General features: G+C 40.0%; 1 protein-coding gene across 1 annotated transcript in view; it reads right to left on the bottom strand.

Moving 5' to 3' along the window:
* Positions 1-1,166: 1,166 nt before the first annotated feature.
* Positions 1,167-15,239, bottom strand: part of GABRA2 (gamma-aminobutyric acid type A receptor subunit alpha2) — a 78,604-nt gene continuing 64,531 nt past the window's right edge. The window contains exons 9-10 of the mRNA XM_073340104.1: positions 13,475-13,677; positions 1,167-3,457 (exon numbers count right to left, since the gene is read on the bottom strand). Coding sequence (XP_073196205.1) covers positions 3,149-3,457; positions 13,475-13,677 — 512 coding nt within the window. The 3' untranslated portion in view covers positions 1,167-3,148. The remainder of the gene's footprint in view (positions 3,458-13,474; positions 13,678-15,239) is intronic.

Below are 15,239 nucleotides of genomic sequence, written 5' to 3'. Positions count from 1 at the left end.
TTATTTTTAGTCATTTTCATCATCATAAATGATTTAACATTGGAATTATAAGGACAACTGATAGAAATTGCTTAAAATGCAATAAACAAAAGAAGCCAACATTAAATTTAGACCAACTGTACAAGGCTTCAAGCTGAAACTGCTTTCAGATATGCCCTTGCAAATCCCACTGACTGCATGTAGCTCTCTGAAAGCATATTTATGCACATAGATTGCATTGACATGGTGTTTGTTTCTCTACGTTGTAAGTATGCGATAAAGGTCTGGTGGTTATGCAATTTACTCTAGGTGTTGCACAAGTCTAGAGGGACTGTTCAGTGCATTAAATAGTTGCTCCTAAGGCATTATTTTTGACTCTGCTCCCAAAACTCCCATTGATTTAGGTGGGAACAGGAGCAGCCCCTCTGTGAAGTTGAGGGTGCACAATTTACCGCAGTCCTGGTGCAGCTATAAATTAAACACGTTATTTTTCTCAAGTGAAGACAGGACTTGCTTGATTCTGTAAGTCAGATACCTTTATGTGTGTAGCTGTAAAAAAAAACTATACAGCCCTCTCCCGTCACACAATCAAATGGACCTCTGGACACACTCACATACAGTGCTTAATTTGCAATGAAAGAGGTGCCAGTGCTCAAGCCATTTTTTTTTTTTTTTACATTCATGACTGATACAGCAAGCGCAGAGGTGCTGGGGCTATGAAATGCCAAGCCTAGAGGTGCTGGGGCTCAGCCCTGGCACAAATTAAGCACCGCTCATGTATCTAGAGGGCAGAGTTCTGACTTCCCATTATTTGAGACAGCAAACCTAACGTTGCTGAGCTATCTGGGATGTAACTGGGGTAAATACAGACCTTACTTTTTATAAGCCCAAACCTGTGAGGTGCTGAGAGTCCTCAACTCCTGTTGAGGTTAATGGGAGTTGAGAGCCCCCATCAGATTGTAGGATGCCCAAAGGTACATGAAAACAGCAATCAACCTGCTATCTGAGAGCAGATAAGCCTGGGCCTCCACTATACTACACAGTCACAGCCCTTTACCAGAAACAGACAGAAACATGAAAGGATTTTTCTACTGGACCAATATTTACAAATATTCTACATATGTATATATGTTATACCTGGACACTATGACATTAAAGGGATCTTTTATAATTTACAAATAAAACATTTTTAAAATGTATAATTATACCATGAAAAAACTTTTTATTGCTTGCCTTCAACCCTTTTACACTTTATCACCCTATTGCACACATCTCTGTATTACATGGAAGATCTACATTTATATATAAATATATATATGAAAATAAGGATATTTCTATTTTAATGTTTTGAGTAAAGTGCTTGTTTTTCAACTACCGTTGATGAATAAAGATGGTTTTATTAGAGGGGATGAAGGGAATACACATTTCACCAGTGGTTCTCCCTTCTATTTTACTGATGTTGTATGGAATATCTTGCTTGACTAAAGTCAAGTCTGTCTTCATTGTAAAGTCTACTAATAAAATGCATTTGTGACCTTGGCATCTATACTGTCATGCAAAGCACAAAATAGAATCACATTAAAAACAAAGAAAAAGACAAGAAAAATTAAACAGCAAAAAAAGCAATGTTAGATTCTTCTTCTTTGTTTTTGCTAGTTTCCACGTCTTAAGATAATTCATTTATTCATTTTAGAAATATTTGTACAAGTTTGTCAAACTTTGAACATACCTATTTTATGCACTATACTCAAGTACTGTACAAAACTGCAATAAATGACACTATACGATGACATATGTTTCTACTGTAAACACACCATCATAAAGGTGTATCTATTTTAAAAGGCCAACTAATAACTGCTAATGTATATGTGAATCAAAATATTTTTGATTGGCCAAGTATATTAAAATCTAAATACAGTGCACAGTTATTAGTTATGCCATGATTTACCAGGCCTTTCAGGGCATAAGGAATATTTGCAAAGGTTCAGATGAAAATTAATTTTACTAACATTAAATATGCATATAAAATTGCAAATGGAAGCTCCAATTTTGTTATATTTTGTGTATGAAATAATTGACAATTACTGATGATGCACTGAAGTTTATTAAAAATAACACTCAAATCTTAGCAAAACCCTTTCTAGTATACAAAGTTGTTAAGTGATGTCAGTGAAATGTAAAGTTGCAATTTACAAAAGCAGCAATAAATCTTATCCATGAGGACAACTTCCTGGATTGCAATCCCAAACTGCAGTTTCCTTTGAAAACAGTGGCTTCTATGGGCAGATGTGAGGAAGCCTTTTTAAGGCAGATTTTCCTGTAAATACGAAGCAGGAAAAAGAGCATTTTATATTTCTGATATACTTGACCCTGAAAAATTTCTGAGTGTCAATTACCAATATTTATGAGCCTGATGTCAATCTAATTTAAAAAAAAAACAAAAAACCTTTTCTGACCTTGCTGAAAAGGAGAACTTGGTTCAGCAACCTCAGAGAAACAAACACTGAGGAGAAAAAAAAAGTTTTTCTAGTGGAAGTTGATTGATGCTCACCACTGCTCACTTAAATGAGTTGGAATACTTCATTAACAAGTTCAAAGCAGGTCTTGAAGTAAGGAACTAATGGCTTTGGCATTCCAATAGTCTTTACTAAGTTTTAAACATAACTACTTTCCAAAATGGCTGTGAACAACAGAATAGTTTGAGCTCATCACTCTATAATATGTACATGGGCACTACCATTGTATGAAATAAGTTTTTTTTAAAAAAAATCATTTTTAATGACAGCTTATCCCATTAAAGTAGAATCAGTTATTTTATAGAAAAATATTTTAACTTTAAATTAAGAAAATACTGTTCCTAAATAGTTATGCAGGACCATATTGTCCTCTAATTGTATGGAGAAGATATAATTCTGTGCATTTGAATCCCAGTTTAAAGGAAATCCCCTGGGTAGAACTTCTAAAGAGTTGGCTATATTAGCCGTGGGTGTTATCTGTTTACAGATCCATGAATAAACACTGTGTGTCTCCTTTGGAGATACACGGATAAGATATCTATATACACTCTGTACATATTGGTTCACAGATTAGCAGTTATTAGTCGTACTGTACATAGCAAAACAACCTAACTGATATAATGATGCTATACATTCCCAGTGTAATTCAGCTTTTAGGTTGAGGGAGCAAACCCAAGTAAGACAGGTTCCCTGTTTAAATATGTAGCCCAGTACACTAAGTTAAAAGTACCAAATAAGACTGGAAACACTATTCTAGACATTCTGTCAATTTTGCTAACACTGTTGAATGTTTTCTTTGCTTCTTGCGGCTTGGCTTCTGGCTTTGCCTTGTTGGGTTCTGTGGTTGTAGCACTCTTGGAGATTGTTGGTAGCACTGAGTCCTTGGTAATATTTGGAGCATAATTGGCAACAGCCACTGCATAGGCATTGTTTTTCTTAATGACAGATGCTTTTTCTTTTTTCTATTGGAAGACAGCATGGAGTTAAATATTTACTGCATGGGACATTTGCCAAATCAGATTCAATAAAACAGCATTTCAAATGTTTTTAAAAATAGTGAAGATGGGAAAATAAATATCGGTGATTACTATAATGACAAAGCATATGTAGACGATGCCCTCAGTCTCCCAGATGGAAGCTACAGAATAGTGTCTCAATCTAGTAAAGAAATCTGCAAGCATAGGCCCTTATGCCCACACGAGTCCCACTGAAGTCAACAGGAGTCTCCAGGGGAGAAAGGGTCCATGCTTGTGGATATCTTCGAAGGACTGGCTTCTCCCTAGATTGATTGAGTAGGAGCCAGCTTCAGAAAAGGATTACAGTCTCTAGTCTTGTCTTGAGGCCCAGTGTTCTGACAGAGCTAACGGTAAACAGGAAACAGGGAATGGATCAGGAAAAGGGCCACCACCAAAATAAAACGTAGGTGAGAATGATACAATCCACTCTCATTGATCTAATGCCCAGTTCCCACCACAATGAAGTGAAAGGAGGATTACAATGACTGCTGAAGGGGATAATTAAAGACTGATTGCACAGCCAGGTGACTAAGGTTACCTGTCAGTACATTTATATAAAAATTAGGAAGTGGGACATCTCTCCTCCCCAAATCTAATGTTTGCATTACTCATAAACCCCATAATTCCACACCAATAAAAATACAAACTCTTACTATAATTCAATTATTTAAGATACTCCAGTTACTCGCATATATTTTAAATTATATTTATATTGCTTGCTTGGGTGGCTGAGGATATTTTAAAATCCTGCAACGGCTAAAACCTGGGGAAGAGACATCTGTTAGTGAGTAACAGCCCTACTTCACATTATCATCACTACGTGAGGTATGTATCTACTTATCCCTGCCCCAGATCTGATGGTCAGGATTGAGGGTGAGGATAAGGGTAAGGAGGCCTGCCGATGGCCACTTCCACACCCTTTCCCTTCATCCCCTTAATACACAAACCTGTAGTCTGTACAAGGTAGGTTGGCTGTCTATGTACCATAACATAGATACCCGAACAAGATGTGAACTAACAGCTATGTCTTTTCAACAACTGTGGCCGAAAAAACCCTTCCATTCTCTTTCCTGCACTATGCAGGATCAGCTCCTAAGTTATACAAAAAACCCCACATTTTTAAAATCTAATCACCATCTTTCCTATTTGCTTACTTTTTGTATTTCATTCTGCTTGCCACATGATTTTGAAAACATAATTTCCATTTTTTTCTTGTGTGCTAATACAATGCTGCAATGTTTGCGTTGCAAATGTCGTAGTGGAATGTTAAAACCAAAAACAAAAAATTGTCTTTATTGGCTTCTTTTTTTTTTTAAATCCAACCACCTAAAAAATATTTCTGTTAATATTAAATTTTGTAAGACTTAAGTTACACGAACCCTATATTTTGGCCTATATTCCTTGATGGTGACTCATCTTTTTGACTATGCAAAAAGCAATTGTAATAGCAGACCCTGATAATCTACCTTTTCTAAAATGGTGTCAATCAGATATATGAATGAGTGAGCAAATGTAGGTAAACACATACAAGTCTGAGCCATGTCTTGTGTCATTTTTTCCCCTGGAAAACAAGCCCACACCCTGCAAAGTGTTCTGTCTGAACAGAGCAAGGTTGACTTCACTGGCCCAGCTTCAAGAGTCTGACCACATGCAAGGAGGTTCAGGATCTGGACTTCAGAGGCTAAATTTTTCAAGAGACCAATCACCCTTTAGGCAGCTACACACGGCAGTGTGGACATAGCCTGCCTTTCACTGCGGTGTGTAGCTACACATACCCTCAGACACCACAAGAGTGGTGTAAACTGTAGATGTAGCCTATGTTCCATGGAAAAAAAGCTGCTGGAGGTGGTCTGGGGAGGGCTGAGTTTCATTCCAGTTCTCACCTCATGTGAGGCATGGTGTGAATTGGTGTACTGACTGGAGTGTGAATGCGGACTGCTATGTACTATGGAAATTCCTATGATCCCCATCTCAGTTCCCCAATGAAATACAAGTTCCAAGCCTACTCCAGAGTTAGAGAAGAACCTCAGTGGAATGTAAACACAGTCATTTCTCCTTGACCCTGACACATTGCTTATTAGCTGAAAGTGGCTGAGCTTTGTGTTGTGTTCAGGGTCAGGGTGTGTAAAACCAGAGAGAAAAAGAACAGAGAGATAGGTGCATATGAGCTAATCTGCAAAAATCCCTTCTTTCATACCCAAGAACCGTGATTTTTAAAAAATCTATTAAAGTATTTGTAATCCCATTAATGGGATTTTTCATATTATGGTAAATTGTGGGTTTTGTATTAGAAACAATTGAAATATTGAAAGCTTAATTTTTAGTCATTACATGATTTCAGGGAAGTAGATATTGCAGTACTGTAGAAAATCCCAACATGATTTTGTTCTGAATGCAATTTCTAATTTTCAAATATTTAGACAATTGGATATGGGAAGACTGTAATTATTGAATAGGTTGTTAGAAGATAGAATATTTTCAATTGACAATCGGTAGGTAGCCTTTACAGAACTAATCTTGTCATATATGAACAAGATGAATTTCAGAATGGACAGTTCATGAGCAGTAGAATTAAGGTAGCAATACTGAAAGAAAGGCTGAATGACTTCCTACAGTAGTCACTTACATAGGAACAGAGCTAGATTCCTCATCAGTACATTTGAGAGTTGTAAGAAATAAAATAGGGAACAGGTCAACTAACCTATTTATAAGGAAAGGGCATTTAAGATCAAGAATGATAACCTGAGTAGACACGCTGTTGATGCTGGGTCACTTGAATTTTGCTTGTTTTGCCCAGGGAAGGCATAGTTTAGCTGTTAAGCAGCTGCCACTTCTGAGATCATGCAAGAACACTCTTACACTAATTTAAAGCAATAGCTGAAGGATGATTGGAGCGTTCATATGGTCTTCCTATATCATTTATAATGGAGTGTCAATGTGCCAGTCAGAAAAGCTGCATTTGTTTGACATGCAGATAATCTGTTGGTAAGTGATTCAGGATCTATTTCTAGAATCTAGAGAGTGATGCCTGAAGTTGTGGGTGTCTCATTCTTCACTAGGAACAAGAGGAGTTAAAAAAGGATGCGCTGTCACTTTTTCTACTGTTCTTCCTTATTAATAATATAATATTTTGCACTTATATGCACCACTTTACACATTCAAACCACTGTGCAAACATTAACTGTTAATCTTAGCTTCACTCCTATTAGGGAAATACATAATATTGTACCCAGGTTTGGGTCAGGAGCAACCACAACTTGGAGTTTTCCTTAGCTGACATTCTCTCTCATTTACTGAATGAGGGTATGGTAGAGAGAGTAATTACATAATATAAAATCAAGAGACAGCAATAACATTTGTTCTGTGTTATTTACAACAACAATGTACAGGACTTGACACCAAATTTGCAATAACGCCAGTATATTCAGGTGATTAAAACACTCTTACATTAAGTTAAAAGTTTCCACACACATTGTCCCTTCTACACCAATATCAAAAGTACTTTATGTTTTCAATTGATTCAAACTTCTGTTGATCTAAGGAGTCCCTGAGGGTATGTCTACACTGCTTTTGGCTAACTGAGCTGTTTTCAGATCCTCCGGAATCCATTACAATTAGCAGTAGGTGTCTGGTATCATCCCATTGTGTTTCTGGTCCTCAGACATCACTCATTTTAATATACATTATTTCTCATATTCTGTGATCTCTTTGCTAACTTCAGTCCAATTGGATTATATTAAACTGCACTGGACTTGAAAAATGACAAGAATGAAATTAACTTACTGGTATATTGTTTCTTAAATAAATTATAAAGTGAATAATGTCTGATGAGCTAGAAACACAACTGAAAATAACCCACACCTACTTCATTTTAAAAGGATGTTCAATAATGGAGTATAAGCGATTTGAAAACAGGTGCAACAAGCCAAAGTGTCATCAATATGAGTATGTTTTTGTTCAGAATTTAAAATAAATGAGCTAAATCCTGAACTTCTAATTCAGGCAAAATTTCTGTTGACTTCAGCAGGAATTTTGTCTTAAACTAAGTATGTTTAGGATTTGATAATATATAAATTGAGAGCACACAAAATTTTGGTGTGTGGAGACTTCTTAAATGAAATATTATAATGAGAGTTATTGCAAGATATTCGCAAAAAGAAAAGGAGTACTTGTGGCACCTTAGAGACTAACCAATTTATTTGAGCATAAGCTTTCGTGAGCTACAGCTCACTTCATCGGATGCATACCGTGGAAACTGCAGCAGACTTTATATATACACAGAGAATATGAAACAATACCTCCTCCCACCCCACTGTCCTGCTGGTAATAGCTTATCTAAAGTGATCATCAGGTGGGCCATTTCCAGCACAAATCCAGGTTTTCTCACCCTCCACCCCCCCACACAGCAGGAGAGTGAATTTGTGTGGGGGGGTGGAGGGTGAGAAAACCTGGATTTGTGCTGGAAATGGCCCACCTGATGATCACTTTAGATAAGCTATTACCAGCAGGACAGTGGGGTGGGAGGAGGTATTGTTTCATATTCTCTGTGTATATATAAAGTCTGCTGCAGTTTCCACGGTATGCATCCGATGAAGTGAGCTGTAGCTCACGAAAGCTTATGCTCAAATAAATTGGTTAGTCTCTAAGGTGCCACAAGTACTCCTTTTCTTTTTGCGAATACAGACTAACACGGCTGTTACTCTGAAACATTGCAAGATATTGTAAGTCTCATAGTGTCTCAGCTACTGCTATTACAGCATAATGACTGTGTGTTATAACTCTATGCTTTCAATAAAACCAAGGGTGTGACTGAAGATTCAATCTTGCATTGATTCATTCAGATGTCATTTGTTGGCACTAAGAATAGAACATATACTAATTTCAGCTTGTTTGTGAAGGCAGGCAGTCACATTGTGGAAACTAAAGATTCAATTTAGTGCCCACTGAAATCAATCAGAGTCTTTCCACTAACTTATATGGGTGTTGGATTTGGGCCTAAAAGCTATCAATAGGCAAGGAGTCTGCAGGGTAAAATATACAGGACCATATTTTCAATAACAAGTGCCGAAGTTGTGCCTGTAGAATATGCAGATCCTGTAAGCACAAAAAAGGTGATTACATGTGCAAAATATGCAGTTATTTATGCAAACCAAGTTTCTGTGCATGCAACTACTTATTTAATGCATGAAGATAACTGTTTAATTATGGCGTTCTTATTTTGAAAGTCTTGCTTAGACTCCTACTTTGAAAGTTGTCCTATAGCGTAAAAAAGAAATTTGAGATTGAGCTTTTCAACCAACAAGAGGTTACAATTAACCGAATGGATAACGTGTATGTTAGAGGCTAGAGCTCAGGACTGGAGGGTCAGGACTGGCAAGTCCTGGTTTCTGGTTGGCCACAGTCTCACCGTGTGACCTTGAACAAGTTACTTCACTGAAGTCTTTTTTCCTGATCTGTAAAATGAGAATACTTCGGAGCTCACACAGGCTTAATTACATTATGAAGGTTTGTAAAGTGCTCTGTGGTATTTGAAGAATGCTAAAGAACAGCAAACTATTAACACCTACTCTCTATATCTCAGAAAGCCTAATATTCAACTGAACATTAAGCAAATTGAATCAGAGTCAAAATAATGATTGTAATGAAGTCTCGCTTTCCTTAGCAAACCACATGGCCACAGGGACCCAAATGACATTTTCTTGACTCTCTTGCAGATTGATGAGAGTTGCCAATAGAAGCGCAAAAAGAGCTGTTACTGAGAACTTGAGCAAAGAGGGTTCCGCATAGTGCAGACAAATGTGCACAAGGATCAGCACCATGAACAAACCGGAACTGCACTAAACTCAGCACTGATGGCTTAGGGAGAAAGTGGCCGTGACCAAGGGCAACAGAGCCTGAGACACATTGTGGTCAGAGCACAGCTGTTTAGATGCAATCCAAATCAGTAAAAACCATGAGTACGGTGCTGGCATTTTAATGATTTTCCAGTACTCCTACAGCTTGTCTGGAGTGTGTTTATGAGCTGCACTTGAAAGAAACTCAGAGGGAGAGCAGCCACATGGGCCAGCCACTGAAAAATGTGTCCTGAGTTCTAAGGAAAAAATTTCTCTCATTCCTAGCTGCATAACGCCTTGTGACCTAGTCTGAACAGGCTATTCTTGCCAACCTACCCAGCTGTCTTGCCTCCTACTCTCAGCTTCCTCCACCATGCTTAGAAGTCCTACTAATAGGTCAGCACTTACTTGCACCCTTGCCAGACCAAGCCACTGATTAGGGTAATGATAAGACGGACAAGAAGAAATTTCAGGTAGCGTACGAGATTCATAAAAACTAAACAGGCCTTATCTTCTGAAATTAAATTGGTCAGAGGACCATTATGTGCTTGCATTTTTCCATGCTTTCTGGGATTTAGATACCAGGCCCATATTCAAGTTTAATTATTTTTTGCAAAGATCCTCACAACCAGTGATACAAGTGGAATCCATTTCTTACTGGTACGCCCCTCCCCTCCATGGAGGGGCAAATGACCTCCTCATGTGACCCTCCATGTGACTCAACACCCCGCCCCCAGCCCAGGGCCCCTACTTCTCCCCATCCCTGCCCCATGATCCACCCCCCTTATCTTGGGGCTGGGAAGGATGGTCTCTATCCTTCTTCCGCTGTGCTGGAGACTCCCCTCTGTACAGCAGCCAGCCCCGCAGGAGGACAGTGCTGGGGGCAGTACAACAGCCACACCAGAGGAGCTGCCGGCATGGGGCCGCCCGGGAGCCCCATGTTTGGCTCCTTTCCCCGCTGGGGTTCAGGGCTCTCCCGGGAACCCCAGCAGGGAAAGGAGCAGAACACCAGCAGCATCACCAGCAGCTGTACCTCCCCCAGCCCTGTCCACCAGTGAGGCTGGCTGCTGGACAGAAAGAAGAGACCCTGCATGGAAGGGCTGGGGCAGTACAGCTGCACCGGAGGAGCTGCCAGCATGGGGCCGCCCAGCAGCCCCACAATCTGCTCCTCTTTCCGGTGCGCCGTACCAGCTATAAATATCTTGCTGGTACTGTGTACTGGAGCAGACCGCCCTACTTGCACTGCTGCTCACAACACGCTGGAACACCTAGAATTTGCCGATATTGCACGTCCCATGGTTAGGGACAGCCTCTCTTGAGTGCACGCCTCAGGTGACAGAGCTAGCTTCCTGCACCTTGTTCTGAGTGGAATCACACTGTCCAGCCACTCTGAGACTGGGTCTCTAGGCTGCAGGCCCCTTCCCCAACCCCAGATTTCTCAACCTGCTAGCTAAACAGCCCCAGTTGAGTTTGGCACTTGTAAACCTTTTCCCTTCAGGTGTCCACGACAATATAAGTTTGAAGTGACCCAGAAACAGCGTCTTCAAAACAAAGCATTATTCATTCACCCAAAGGTAGAAAGCACACAGAGCAAAGGGTCCCACACATATATTGTCCCTTACCTACACTTTAATCTTTCCTTGAACATTTTTGTAAATTCCCCTTAACCCAGCTAACTCCCATCTCTAGCTGGGAGGAGCAGACTCTCCTGCCTGCAGCATGCGGTCTTTGCCTATGTGTCTCTCCTTGTCTGACTGTTAGCTCTCCCTGACACTCCCTGGGCAGCCCCCTCTCATTCCCATGGGAAGCATCTTTAAGATTCTGGGACCCCCTTTGATGCTAGGCCTTCAGCCTTATGATGAGTAAACTATGCAGCCTGGTGGGAGCCAAGCAGGGCCATTCCCTAATTAAAAGTTTACCCCCCTTAATCCATTAAGGAGCCACTATTTTGGTTCCTGTTTGCTTCCTCTTAACACCCTCTTTGATTTAACTCCTGGCATTTGGGCAGGTTAATATCAGACATAACCTGAGGGGCAAATTATATTTATAAATAAAACCCTACATATAACTCCTTCATTCTTTACAGTGATGCAGATAAAGCACAAGAGGGAAATGGACAACTATAAAACAAATAAGGAAATAAAGAAGTTGGGTGACTGTGACAGTATCTCCAATGTTCTGAAATGTAATGGATGCAAGTGTAGGAAGCTGATGTAAGCAGAGTCAGGATGAGCTCTACCCTGACATCTGGTGGTGAGTTGTGGCAAGTTGTGGAAAAGAACTTCAGGGGCTGATCTCATTTGCATAGGCACACCCACGCAGCCTAGCATGAGCCCATAGCTGCCCAAATGGTCACTTTGGCTGCTGTGGGATCCCCAGTTTCTCTGTTATTGTGGCAGGAAGAATAAATTATTATCCTGATTATGTGAATCAAAGACAGTGGAACTATACTTGGCCTTTTGTTATGATGGAGGGACTTGCCATCAACTAAGTAGCACTCGCTAGGCAAGGAACATGGGTTCCAAAACTCAGTGAATTGAGAGAGGCTGAGGACAGGTATTAATACGTGGTGGTATGGGCCCCTTACGCTAATTGCACTTCCTCCTCTCTCCACTGTGGAATATCCGAGCTAATTTTGATTCCATTTGGAGTCTAGTTACAGGCTGCTGAGCTGAATTCACTTTGGGCCAATGGTGCACCAGCACTGAGGCTCCCCTACTACAAGCTGAAATCACAAAAGAGCTAAACTTACTAAGAGCTGAAATCATGGAGTGTTGTGTTAAGTAGTGGGGGAGCCTGAAGATATATTGTGGAGCAGTTTGCGGGACAGCTGGCAGAGCAGAGTGGCTCTTGGAGCAGAGCAGTTTACGGAACAGCTGGAGCGGCTCATGGGATGGCTGGCAGAGCAGAGTGGCTGGTGAAGCGGAGCAGTTTGTGGGATGACTGCAGTGTGGAGTGGAGCAGAGTGTGGAGTGGAGCAGAGCCGCATGGAGAGGTGGGGCAATTGGCTTTGGACCCCTTAAACCCCCCCTCCCATCTCCACCCAGGTTGGGAGGTAAAACTCTGCAGATAAACTTTCGAACTCTGGTGCTGCACTGACCAGGGACAAAAAGAAAAGGAGTACTTGTGGCACCTTAGAGACTAACAAATTTATCTGAGCATAAGCTTTCGTGAGCTACAGCTCACTTCATCGGATGCATCTGATGAAGTGAGCTGTAGCTCACGAAAGCTTATGCTCAAATAAATTTGTTAGTCTCTAAGGTGCCGCAAGTACTCCTTTTCTTTTTGCGAGTACAGACTAACACGGCTGCTACTCTGAAACCTGACCAGGGACAGAGACTTTTGGGTTGTTGGACTTTTGTGACTTTGGGTTGCTGGACTCAAGAACCAAAGGGAAAGGACATGCCCCAATTTGCTTGGGGTGGGTTTTTTGCTCATGGGTTGTGTTATGAATCCTGTTGGTGGTGTTTCCACAACATAATGCCACATTGTTTCTCTATGTTATTAAAAGGCTTTTGCTACACTCAGACTCTGTGCTTGCGAGAGGGGAAGTATTGCCTCTTGGAAGCGCCCAGCGAGGATGGTATATATTTGTCCCAGGTCACTGGGTGGGGGCTCGAGCCGGTTTTGCATTGTTGGAATGGAACCCCTAGATACTGAACCTGGCCCTTCTTGCTGCCAACTCTGATGGGCAGAAGGGTTACAGTTATTTTGAATAAATCTGAATAAAGATATTTTACAGAAATATTACTCTGATTTTATTCATTTCCACATGAAGGACTCAGGAGCATAATGTGGTGTAACCTCAGAATTTATATTTTTGACATTTAACGAGACTCAAATAGGATATTGATTAATGTGGCAAAAGCCTTGACACAATAATCATTTCTCCAAGGACAGCCTGCTAGAGAAAGTTCTTGTATGCAGTTCAATTTCTGCGAGAGGTTGGCAATTTGAGCACACACTTTACAATATCTTTCTATCCACACCTACTTTCATCTCACAAGACATAATCTTTCTATTGGTTTGAAATTTCAAGTATTTTTCAGTAGTAAGCAACTACCAAAATATCTGTTAAATGCTTTCTTAGAATTGACTGGAAATATAAATGTGTTTCATTATCATTTACCTTATCATTGACTACGCTTTTTCCATCCCATGCCCATCCTCGTTTTGTGAAGTAATTTACAGTGGCAAATTCTATCAATGCAGAGAATACAAATGCATAACAAACAGCAATAAACCAATCCATGGCTGTTGCATAAGCTACTTTTGGGAGGGAATTTCGTGCACTGATGCTCAACGTTGTCATTGTCAAGACAGTTGTTACTCCTGTAGAGGGTGGAAAAAAAGAAAATATCGGCAATTTTAACTGAATTTTGAAATTGAATAAGATTGAGAACAGGAACATCTTACAGTACATTTCTAAGAATTATAAAAATGTTTACATAATGTTCATATAGTATGGTGGCATACTAGATGCACCATATGGAAGGTGGCAGCAGAATTTTCCTTTGTAACCTAGTTTTGATTCACTTTTTTTTTAAATAAAATTTTGGTGAAAAATGTCTGAAGATACAGTCTTGAAAATACATACAGATTTTTTTTTTCATTTTTTGATCAATCAGACTTTTGGGAGAAAACCCCACAGCGAGGCAACTAAATTAACTAGTTTGCTTTATGGAATGTGTCAAATCACTTTGCAGCAGTATAGCAAAAAGGACATGTTGATGAGCATTTGCAGTGCCAATAATCCCTGCCTCCTAACAGTTTCCTGCCCAGTTTCCCGCCCAGTTTCCCAACCAGCGAATCCAAGGGATGGTCAACTTTTCTGAGGTCAGCCTGGCTTCAACTGCATTGCAAACAATGGAAAAGAATTAATGGCTAACTTTCCAAGGAGTAGTCTTTTGTGTCCACTGTCAAAGACTATACATGTTTGGCAGCCATTCTGACTAAGTACAGCCTGTGGTTTCACTCCTATGGGGGACAACAGGAGATTGCAGGTATCTTTGCTAGTGGCTGTCTCACTTCCACATACAATTATTAAGTGAGGTAAGCTGGTCAATTTCTCACTGAGGTAAAACGGATAATATTATAGTACAACAAATTAATTGAAACTTTCAGATCTACTATTTGTATTTAAACACTGAACAAAACAGGGAAAACAAACAAAAATACTTTGCGCTTCATGAAACCCCAATAGTGGAAGATAAAGCCATACTCAAAACAATACAAAAAACAGGATATATAGAAAAAAGCCATATACCAATATAAATCCACCCATTGACACAAATACACCAACAATTCCCCTAGTAAATCAACCCTACCCAACCAGAGTCACCAAAGTTACACTCAGGCACCCTTAACTCTTCCATCTCTGGAATGCCATTAAAAATGTGTCTCTCTTCTGGATAAGAAACAATACAAAGTTGTACACATACCAGAGATAAATATATCCACACTAATATTGACATGTAGTCAAAAGAGCCTCAGTGACAAAAAAAGAATTACTAATAGCATCTCATAGCTCACAATTCAAATATTACAAACAAAAATATTTGTTATAACTGGTTACAGTTGCTAAGAGGAAATAAAACCAGATCCCTAAAAGAGCAGCAATAAATATTAACTTCACAGGATTACAGGAAGGAATATCAGCATCAAACAAAGAATGGAGAATTCTGACAGAAACTCAGCAAGATCCTCCATCACTGGAAATCAGTAGTCCAGGCTTTGCAGAATGGGGCTCCACCATGTATGTTTCCTCTACTGGCAAGGTACTTTTAAGCACCATTGGGAAAGGAAAGGAAGCAGAGAGTGGGTCTGTTCAGTCCCCTTCTGCCTTCGCTGTCTCTGTCCCCCATCAGACCCTAAGCAAGGAATCTCATTCTCTG

Source organism: Lepidochelys kempii, chromosome 4, assembly GCF_965140285.1.
Source record: "Lepidochelys kempii isolate rLepKem1 chromosome 4, rLepKem1.hap1, whole genome shotgun sequence".
In the NCBI taxonomy this organism is placed as follows: Eukaryota; Metazoa; Chordata; order Testudines; family Cheloniidae; genus Lepidochelys; species Lepidochelys kempii.
This window is presented reverse-complemented; position numbering and strand designations above follow the sequence as displayed.